Genomic DNA, 11,371 nt, shown 5'->3' on the forward strand with positions numbered 1-11,371 from the left:
TTGTTTATGTTTTAGTCATTCTTTTTTTTTGCTCACTTGAGCCATACCTGTGATTGTATATATTGTGTACTTGTGATCCTTGTTCAGTTTGTGGTCTTAGGACCTTTAAAATACTTAATAACAACAAAAACTCTAAAAAATATGTTGGTGGAATGTTGGACTTGATCTGAACTCTTGGACTTAGAATTAGGCAGCATTCCTTATGCTTTAAAGGACTTGGCCAATGCCACTATCTGAGAATGAGGTATCCTTGACTATGCATTTCATATGATGTAAACCTTGAGTGTCATTGGTTCATCTGTTATGTGGTCTCTATGTTTAAGCTGTTATTTTGACTTTGTGATTGATATCTGATGAATGTTTCTGAGATTTTTCCAAGGATTATTTCATCTGATGCAAACCTAGAGTGCCCTTGGTTCAATCTACTATGTGGTCTCTATGTTTAAGCTATTATTTTAATTTTGTGATTGATATATGATGATTGTTTCATAGACTTTGCTAAGGATTATTTCATCTGATGCATTGGAAGATATTGAAGACTGCTAGTTATTGGAGTGTTTGTTTGGATATTATGACTATCTTTATTTGATGCCTTGATCTTCATATGATTTGCTTGGGTGTTTGCTTATGCTTACTGTCTGCTCAGAAGTCCAAAGAAAATGGGTTTCTATCTGACATTCTTGTCTTGTGGATTGCATCTCATTGGTCAGATCTTTTCAACTCTTAACTTTTAAATTTTTATATAGGGTAGCCTCTTCATCTCCTCCCAATACTTTAATTTCTAAATCTCTTCCTCTTTTAAAAAATCTTATTTTCTTGTGTTTTTAACTTTGACATGTTTTAATGATTAGAAACTTTGGCACCATGCCAACAAATTTTCAAACCTTTTTTTTAAAACAAACTTGTAAATAAACTTAACTATTCTGACTATAATTTCAAAAATAAAAAAAGAAGTAACAACCTCATTTAAACTTTTGGGCCATTTTGTGCCCCTTTTCTTTTGAAATCTTTGTTAAAATCAATCCACCAACTTCTTTGAATTTTTTACCACGAACTACGGGGTTTTGATCCCTCATTTTTATGTTGGTACGTAGGCATAAGACCGAAGATCTTATCAAACACAAAAATATAATTAATGAATTCTTTTCTCATCCCCCAATCTATATTTTTATCAAACATATTTTTGACCAAAACACTTACACACAAAAAAGGGCTCCCTAGGAGTACTAATCGGAAAAAAAAAACAAGTGTACTATTTTGTCTGTTTTAGTAATAAAGGGGAAATTCCCTAAATGTCGATCTCAAGGACTGCAAGTTAATATTGATTTCAATTCATCGTTCAATTAAACAAAAATTATAGTTGGGGTTTTTAAATTCAAAATTATAAAAATAAAGGCAAAGGAAAATAGTAATAAAAAAAGGGTTTGCAAGGTATGAGGAACAATGTCAGGGAAGGTATATGATTTATCCCTGTAACAACTTTGGGTCACTATTGTATCAACAAATATAAATTACTATCAGTTCTCATGAGTATTTTCTTCCAAGGCCTTGGTGAGAAAACTTTTAATCATTCTACCCTAATTTCTATGTCCATAGGCAATTATGGTGAGGTTAAGCTTTATTATGTCAAGAATGCTCTGATTCATACAGGGTATCCCTAGTCCTAGGTGATATCTACTATAGAGTAATCTTATGAAAACCTTACCAATGGCAGTCCAGCCTAATTGATAAGCACACAACAATCTCGATTGGTCCGAAAGAGACAACATTAAACACATCAAAAGATTACCGTAAACATAATATTATAAATGCAACCGTAAACTCATTGTCATTACAATTCTAAATCAAGGACACCCCCTAGAATTGGGGGGTTTAACTACTCATATTGTTCAAAACAAATTCAGGATAAAAAATACACATTACAAGTAATTGGATGACTTGGATCTTCAATCGCTCCCGCTCATGAAAACCTTTTTCTCTCCGAATTCCTTGATCTTTGTAATCCTTACTCGTCTAACAATTTTGTGTTCGCCTCACTCCAAGATGATGTTTTCTTTGGTATAAACTCTCCTAATATAGTGAAAAATCCCTAGGCAAAAGGTGGAAATCTCCAAAACATCCCTACAGCTCAAGCTCGATAAAAAGCACAAAAGTGCGAAAATTTTGTGCCTGGATTGACACGGCCCGTGTGAGCTTACTGTCCAGCCTGGCACGGCCAAGATGCTGTAACACAGCCTTCTACTGACCTGACACAGGCCGTGTCCACTGAGACAGTCGGCCATGTCAGGCTTCTGCTTCAGCCTTGTTCCTCCTTCTTCCTGACACGACCCATGTCAGGTGACATGGGTGGCCGTGTCAGGCCTCATGTACTTAGTTCTTTTCTTTCTTTGCTTGTCGGAACTCCTCATTGTCTTGCCTCGAATCCTTCGACTCTTCTACCTGGACATGGAGGACAAAAACACAGACAACCTACGCATAAAATCGTGAAAACATAAAATAAAAATGATAATTAATAGAAATGATAAAATATCTTAAAGGAATTAAAATTGACTTTAAAGGTACCATAATGATTGCACAGTGTCTCAAAATCCTTGGTTTCTTGTCGGATAAGTAACAAAACACACAATGAAAATGGTGACTGATCACAACCCTAAACTTAGCTCATTTCTTGTCCTCAAGTAATGTCTTAGACGACTCAGCATGTCACTTCCCAAAAAATTTATTCTTATCCTGATACTTCTGAGATCTTTCGCTAACGCCTTCACTCTCCCTTTTATAGTTCCTGCTTTTCCTCGTGAGTTTTCCTTCACACTTCCACATCGAGGTACCACTTCACCTATCAACTTATATCACACTCTCACCAAGTCTCTCGGGATTAACATGTTTTCACTCACAATTCATAATATACAATACCAACTCATAAGTTTGAATAGTTTCTCCTTTCATATCACCTACACACAACATACATTTTTGAGGTCTTTCGGGTTGTAACGGGGTTGGGTTATGGTGTGGTAAAAAAAAGAAAAAGGGGAAACAAGTGGTCTTGGGTTCAGAGCCAATGTCAATATTTTCTTCACTGTGTTCATTCATTTTACTTCTTTCCTCTCTTTTTTTCAATCGTTCGGTTTTTTTTCTTTGAAATTCTTTCTCTCTTTTTTTTTTCAACCGAGTGTTCTTCCTTCGGTGAGTGCTTCTTTTCGAACCATCGAGTATATTGTGTTTTCTCTTTCTTTTTTGACGGTCGTTATTTCTATATTTTTTCTCGCACTCACCTTTGTTTTTGATACTTATGGGGTTTACCCCAAACTTAGAATTTCACACAGCTTGATAATATCATATTGACTCCGAACAAGGTTAGAAAGTGTTTGGGTCGCGGATTAAATTTACGTGGTTAAACAATCAATGGATACAGATTCAAATGGGGTTAACAAAAGATAGAATTCATGGGATGGCTAGAAAAGCTCAGGGGTTATATTCAAACAACGTGCCTTAGTGTGTGTATATGTGTAGTGACAATCCCAGAGAACATACGCAAATTCAGAGTGATAAAGACATACCTGCATATCGCTCATGATGATCAATGTGTTTGGCTTTTATGACTCACCCTGTTTGCTAAAGCGTGACAGCATCCACAGTTCTTCGAGCATGGTGTGACTTCTTACTTACTTCGGAATGCACAGGGAACTTATGCGTGTTAAGCTCTACACATTGCGTCCGATCTTTTCTTCAGCAGTATCGATTTCCTGGGAAGAACCTTCACAACAAGCAACCGTAAGTGGAGTGATCATTTCATCCACTCACACTCGTGGTCATCACCTAATTCAACAATAATACCGCGAACCTAAAATACCTGCAGCATATCATACCCTAAAAACAAAATAAAGCAAATGCAAAATAGTTATAATGGTAAAATAAAAAAACAACTAGAAAAATAAATAAAATAAAACCTCCCCCCACACTTGAACTAAACATTGGCCCCAATGTTTGCGAATAAGGAGGAAGGAGGCAACTCACAACACACTACTAAGGAGGCGAGGGGTGGAAAATGCAACATCTATTTCTGCATCATGAGGCTCATTTCATCCAACATTGCCCCTTGCTGAGCCTGCTTGATGCCTTGCCACGTTTGCTTGGTTCTCAGGTCATCGACCTCGGTTTACCAGGCCCATTGGTCGAGAGGCAAGGAAGAGGACCCTGCTTCCTGATGGAAATGTTCCGGAGGTGGAGGTACAAACTGCTCCCGAGGCTCCTCCTCTTTGGCTTATGCTACATCCGCAACCTGTTCACCTACAAACTGCTCACCTGCAGCAAAGTTCTCAGCATCGTAGCCTTCCTCAGTATCGGGGTCAACACTCACATATAACCAATTTGCACAGTCAGTAATACTTACTCTGTCCGGATCAGGAAGATAGTAAGTAGGTGCAACGGAAATCATACCTTGTTGTATCAGAGCTACCATATAGATTTTGGTCTTACCTGCCACCGGGGTGTCTTCAAGTAAAACCGCATGATACCCGAAATGCTCTGCGATCTAGGTAATCATGCCTCCAACTGAGATACCCCCGGAGTCTACCCGGCCAACTCTGCCCAGATAATCAGCTGCAAAGGCAGCAACATTGATGGCCTTGTTTTGCACCATTGAGTACATGAAAAATAACTCCCGCTGAGTTGCCACACCCATGCTATCACCCCGTCCGAACAGGGTGTATGCCAAGCCTTTATGAGCATAGCGAAAATGCAGGTTCTGGATGTCGGAGGCTTTAGCACCCTTGGAGGTGTAATTCGTCCTCCCCGTGATGGCAATCCATAAATCTTTTGGCGATAACCCATCCAGGACGGCCCCTGGTCCATACAGCGGGAGTCGGAGGATCCCTGCCAATTCTTCCACAGACAATTCATGATAATTATTGAACAGACGGAAACGTAAAGAACCAAAATAATACGTGGTTGTGTCAATCCATCTCTTTTCGAGTTGGAATTCTAGCGTGCTAAAAAATTTGAGCGTGATGCGCTTATAAGTCGGTGCTTCAAGGCTCACAAATTCTAGCATCCCCAATACGTGAAACATCCTGTCCACTTTAATTTTTCAAACCCAACCCATTCAGGGTTTTCTCGCACATATACCTGGTAGGTGTGAACTTTCATTTCCGATGAACTTGATACTTTTTCTCCTGCTCTGGATTGTCAAAGAGAATGTTGTGTGGATTCAAGTTCTGGCTAGGTCTCTTTCGTGACCTCGATGTCTCAGCCAGTTGTTGCTTTCTTGTCAAAATCCTTCTCGGGGGAATTTTGGACCTGCAAAAAAAATCAAAATTTTGAATTTTGAATTAGAAAAATCTGAAACCGTGGTTAGGACGAGGGCAGAAAATGGAACAAAAGTCGTGAAGGAAGTTTTGGTTATAAAGTAGTGGAGGTGGTAAATATGGAAGCTTTAGTGGAAGGGTTTTAATGGAGGTTGAAGAATATTTGAGAGGAAAAGTGTGAGGAAGATGAAAATATGAGAGAGAATGAGTGATGATTAGTGAAAATCTGATTATGCGGAATGGATATAGGTGGGTAATGAGTGGTTAGTGGGTAATTTAGTTTAGGGGGTCCACAAAAGATTTCACTTTTTTAAAACAAATTGAATTTCGTCTGCTTGACACGTGCCGTGTCAAGCCACTATCTCAAAGTGACCGTTGCAGGCTTCTTGACATGGGCCATGTCAGCTGACACAGGCGACCGTGTCAGGCTACTGCCACAAAAAATATTGTCACCCTTCAGTGCTCCTGACACGGGCCGTGTCAGCTGACACGAGTGGCCGTGTCAGGCCACTATTTTTCTCATTTCTCAGGCTTTTTCCATGGCCCTGACACGGGTCGTGTCAAACTGCGATTTTGCCCGATTTTCAGACTTTTCATTCCTTTTTTCCTTAGGTATCGTCCTTCCATTCAATACGACTTATGTATTTATTTGAATGTTTTTCCCCTCTTTTGCAGAGCATTATGTAGACCTACAACAAAAGAAAAAAACACAAAACACGCAACTTGATTAGACTTAAAATTGTCTGGGTTGCCTCCCACGAAGCGCTTCGTTTAACATTGAATGGCTCGACGGTCGTCCCTCTTCTCAGGTAAGACAAACTTTCTCTATCAGACTATCCTCTTGCCCTTGTACGTATGGTTTAACTCTCTACCCATTTACTTTAAACGTGTCTCCGTTTGCCAGGTTTCTAAGATCAATGGCTCCATGTGGGAATACCTTGTGTATCACAAAAGGTCCCGACCATCTCGACCTTAGTTTTCGAGGGAACAACTTCAACCTGGAATTAAATAATAACACCAGTTGTCCTTCTTGAAGTTCTTTCTTCTGAATGCGTTGGTCATCCCATGTTTTTGTTTGTTCTTTGTATATCTTTGCATTCTCAGATGCTCGATTCCTGAATTCTTCCAGCTCCTGTAGTTGAAGAATTCGGTATTTTCCCGCTTTCGAAAGGTCATAGTTTAGGAATTTGGTAGCCCAGAATGCCCTGTTCTTGAGTTCGAGCGACAAATGACAAGCTTTACCATAGACCAGTTGGTAAGGAGACATACCTATGGGGGTTTTGAATGTTGTTCTATATACCCATAGTGTATCCTCTAACTTGATCGACCAATCCTTTCGTGACATGCTGACTGTCTTTTCCAAAATCTACTTTATCTGCCGATTCGATACTTCAACCTGTCCATTTGTCTGAGGATGGTACGGTGTGGAAATTTTATGCTTGACATTGTATTTCCTTAATAGATCTCCATCAGCATGTTCAGAAAATGGGTACCTTCGTCACTGATTAGTGCCCTTGGTACCCCAAACCGAGCGAAGATGTAATTTTTTAGGAAACTGACCACCACTTTAGCATCATTCGCGGGTAATGCTATGATTTCCACCCATTTTGACACATAGTCAATCGTGACCAGAATGTAATGCTTTCCAAAGGAAGGTGGAAAGGGCCCCATAAAGTCTATTCCCCACACATCGAATAGTTCTACCTCTAACATGGCATTCTGAGGCATCTGATTTCTCTTTGATATGTTACATGTCCTCTGACATCTGTCATATTATTTCACTATCCCTTGGGCATCTTTAAATAGTGTAGGCCAGTATAACCCAGACTGGAGGACTTTTGCTGTTGTTTTATCTCCGCTAAAGTGTCCTTCATTTTTTGAGTTATGACAAGCTCTGAGGATGTCCCTGTGTTCTTCCTCTAGGACACATCTCCGCACCAACCCGCATATTCCCTTTTTGTACAAGAACAGATCGTCCCACATATAAAACCTGCAATCACGCGAAAACCTTTTCTTTTTGTTAGAATCAAAATCGTCAGGTATTAGTCCACCTACCAAAAAATTCTCGTAATAAGCGAACCAAGGGAGACTCGTCACAGCTAGGATACGTTCGTCGGTGAACTCATCTATGATGGGGTGTTTTTATTTTGTTTCTTGGATCGGATTCGTTCGAGATAAGTGATCCGCAATAGTGTTTTCACTCCCCTTTTTGTCTCTGATTTCCAGGTCAAACTCTTGCAGAAGTAGAATCCATTGCAACAACCGTGGTTTTAATTTTTGTTTAACAAAAAGATATTTTAAAGTTGTATGGTCAGTATACACAATTACCTTTGATCCTAACAAATAGGATATGAATTTGCCAAAAGCATAAACAACCGCAAGGAGCTCTTTCTTAGTGGTTGCATAATTCATTTGAGTGGGGTTCAACACGTGACTTGCATAGTAGATCACATGCAAGAGCTTCGCCTTTCGTTGTCCTAATACTACCCCCGCTGCATTATCACTTGCATCATACATGATCTCAAAAGGAAGAGGCCAATCAGGGGAAATAACTATGGGAGCAAACACAAGTTCCTTCTTCAGGGTCTCGAAAGCTTCGCTGCACTTCTTATGAACCTGCGGTAGAACCACGCATGTCCCAAGAAGCTTCAGATGCCTTTTTCATTCATCGGTGGTGGTAAGTTAGTTATTACCTCCACTTTTGCTACGTCCACTTCGATGCCTTGGTTGGAAATCTTATGTCCCAACACTATCCCTTCAATTCTCCCAATTTAGAATCAAATTTGTTTGTTGGCAACTTTATAACACAAGGGACAAGTTGGTTAAACATTTATCAAAAGAAGAACCGAACACAGAAAAGTCATCCATAAATACTTCCATATGCTTTTCGAGCATGTCCATAAATATTGATGTCATACACCTCTGAAAAGTGGCAGGTGCGTTGCACAACCTAAATGACATTCTTCTGTAAGCGAAAACACCATAGGGGCATATGAAGACGGTCTTCTCTTGATCTTCAGGAGCCACAGAAATCTGATTATATCCTGAGTACTCATCAAGGAAATAATAGTAGTCATTACCGACTAACCTTTCCAACATTTGATCAATGAATGGTAAAGGGAAGTGGTCTTTTCGTATTGCCATATTCAGCCTCCTGTAATCAATGCAAACTCTCCAACCTGTAACAGTTCTGATTTGAATTAACTCATTCTTCTCATTTTTAATCACCGTACTCCCCCCTTTTTTTGGTACCACATGAACTGGACTAACCCATGAGCTGTCGGATATAGGGTAAATTAACTCTGCATCCAACAATTTTACAACCTCTTTGCGTACCACTTCTTTAATGGATGGGTTAAGTCTTCGTTGTGGTTGCACCACCAGCTTGTGATCATCTTCCATTAAGATCTTGTGCATGCAAACTGTCGGGCTTATACCTTTCAAATCCTCGATTGCCCATCCAATCACACCCTTGTATTTTTTTAGCACTTGAATGAGTTCTACTTCTTGGACACTTTATAAACTGGCATTGATAATAGCTAGGCATTTTTTTCAGCATCTAGAAATACGTATTTCAGATTTGCCGGTAACTGTTTAAGATCTGCCCCCGTTTTGGGCTCTTGAGTGACTTCTGATGGTGGTGGTGGTCTTAAATCTTTCCACCGGTGTGTTTTAGATCTAATCCATTGAGGTTATTTCTCCATCATAGTGAGCACTTCTGAATCCCCCTCATCTTCATCACTTTCAAAAATCGATAAACTCGAAAACACGTTCTAATGGTGATTGGGGCATTTTCTTTTCAATTTCTTGAGCAATTACTTGATTTATTATCTCTACAGTGTACCTTATGCCAATATCATCTTTGTATTGTATCGTGTTTCGCACATCAATTTTCAGCTCTTCATCATAGACTTTGAGAGTCATTGTTCCTTCCTCTATGTTTATCATGCACCGTCATGTGATCTGCCCAATATGAGAGGAATCTCCTCATCTTCAGGCATCTCCAAAATGACAAAGTCAACCGAAAAAACAAACTTATCTATATTTACCAGAACATTTGGTCGCCTAATAGAGCGATCGACAAACTGAAGTGTCATCCTAGTATCTTGAACGGTACCAAGGCCTAATTTCTTATAGATGGATAGTGGCATCAAAATCACAATTGCTCCCAAATCAATCAGAGCCTTCTTGAATTTTTTATCACCAATAGTGCAAGGAATAGTAACTGATCCCCTATCTTTCTTTTTCACTGGGATTTTCATACCTTGAGTAATGACACTACTTGTTTCAGTCAGGATGATCGGGTCTATATTAGTGGAGCGCTTTTTGGAGATGATGTCTTTCATGAACTTGACATATATTAGAATTTGTTCTAGTGCTTCAGAAAATGGAATGTTTATCTAAAGCTTTTTGAACATTTCCAAGAACTTTTCAAAAAAAAATTCATGTTGATCTTTCTTCTTTTGTCTCTGAGGGTAAGGGAGTTTGATGACTGGTTTGTGAACTTTTTCTTTCTCCTTGACATGCATTAGTACTACTTCTTCATCTTGGTTTTTGGTTTCTTTGATTTCTAAACCGCCTTCTAACAATCCATCTTCCTCCATACTGGTTTCTTCTATTGACTTACCACTTCTGGTTACTACAGTGTTAACATTGTTATGCTCCCGTGGATTTGTCACTGTACCACTTGGCAAGGTTCCCGGAGCTTGAGAATTTGAAGCTAACTATTGTGCTATCTGACCCATTTGGACTTCGAGATTTTTTATGGAGGCATTGGTGTTTTTATGATTGTTTCTAGTCTCTTCTTGGAACTGCATATTGTGAGCGGCTAATTTCTCAATGGTAATCTCCCATTCTGCCTTTTTAGGTGCTTCTTGTTGTTGTTGTTGTTGATACTGAGTCTGATATTATTCTTGACCCTGTTGTAGAACATTCTCTCTCTGATCCTTCCAGGAGAAGTTAGGATGATTCTTCCAACCTGGGTTGTAAGTGTTGGAGTAGGGATTATTCTGCTTTAAGAATTTTATCTCTTCAATTTGTTAAGGGGTAGCAAAGCAATAAACCGTGTGATGAGGTCCATTACAAATTTCGCAAGTGATGGCTTGAGCCAGTTGGACTTGAGCTATCTGAGTACCAATATTCATAGCTTTTAATTTATTTTCTACTTCGCCAGCAAATGTGTCTTCCAGACGAATTTTATTAGCTTCCAATTTCAGATCAATTACCCCTTTCGGCTTGCTACTACACCTATCGTATAATTCTAGATGCTCATTGGCAATTATTGCTTCAATAATCCTTTTAATACCGGTGGCTGTTGAGAAATTTATTGAGCCACCAGTTGCTGTATCAATCAACTGTTTTGCCTTTATTTTCATCCCGTTAACAAACATCTGCATTTGTTCAGTCTGATACATATTATGAGTTGGACACGCTACTAAGACCCTTTTGAATCTTTTATAGGTTTCTCCCAATGATTCATCATCCTTCTGTTTGAAGTTCAGGATTTCATACCTTTTTCTCAGGAATACTAATGCTGGAAAGTACTCATTTAAGAATGCAATTTCCATCTCCTCCCATGATGCGATACTGCCGACTGGGAGATAATATAACCATTCTTCCGCATCTTCAGCTAAAGTGAACTGGAACATTCTCAACTTTTTTGCTTCATCAGTATGACCATCAATTTTCAAACTGGTACTCATGGTCATAAATCTTTGTAGGTGCTTGTTAGCATCTTCATTAACCTTTAGGTGAAAGGTTTTCTCTCAAGTTGATTGATTGTGCTAGGATGCAGTTGAAAATTCATCACATTCACCAAATGATTGACAATGGTCAGTCTACCACCCGACGTGTTTGCACCTCTATAGTCACCTAGGAGTATTTTTGGAGATGAAGGAGGTGGAATCGGAGGATTATCAGCCACTGGTTCTTCTTCGGAATAAGAGTGATTAGAGGAAACCTCTTCTTTGGAATCCACTCTTGCATTCCTACATCTCCAATGAAGGGTTCTCTCGATTTCTGCGTCAAAAAGAAATTCAGCTAAGGGTTTTCATCGCATACACAAATTA

General features: G+C 39.2%; 1 protein-coding gene across 1 annotated transcript; it reads right to left on the bottom strand.

The window, feature by feature from the left end:
• Positions 1 to 9,247: 9,247 nt before the first annotated feature.
• Positions 9,248 to 9,907, bottom strand: LOC127105190 (uncharacterized). Its single transcript, XM_051042358.1, has 2 exons — positions 9,809 to 9,907; positions 9,248 to 9,703 (listed from the first exon to the last, which is right to left on the bottom strand). The coding sequence occupies exons 1-2, from the start codon at positions 9,905 to 9,907 to the stop codon at positions 9,248 to 9,250; spliced, it is 555 nt and encodes a 184-aa protein (XP_050898315.1).
• Between the last annotated feature and the right edge of the window lie 1,464 nt (positions 9,908 to 11,371).

Source organism: Lathyrus oleraceus, chromosome 1, assembly GCF_024323335.1.
Source record: "Lathyrus oleraceus cultivar Zhongwan6 chromosome 1, CAAS_Psat_ZW6_1.0, whole genome shotgun sequence".
In the NCBI taxonomy this organism is placed as follows: Eukaryota; Viridiplantae; Streptophyta; class Magnoliopsida; order Fabales; family Fabaceae; genus Lathyrus; species Lathyrus oleraceus.

Coding starts and splice junctions, on each gene's coding strand:
- LOC127105190 (XM_051042358.1), bottom strand. CDS start 9,907: ATGGAGGAAGATGGATTGTTAGAAGGCGGTTTAGAAATCAAAGAAACC. Junction 9,704..9,808: donor ATGTCAAGGAGAAAGAAAAA/GTTCACAAACCA, acceptor AAAAAGCTTTAG/ATAAACATTCCATTTTCTGA.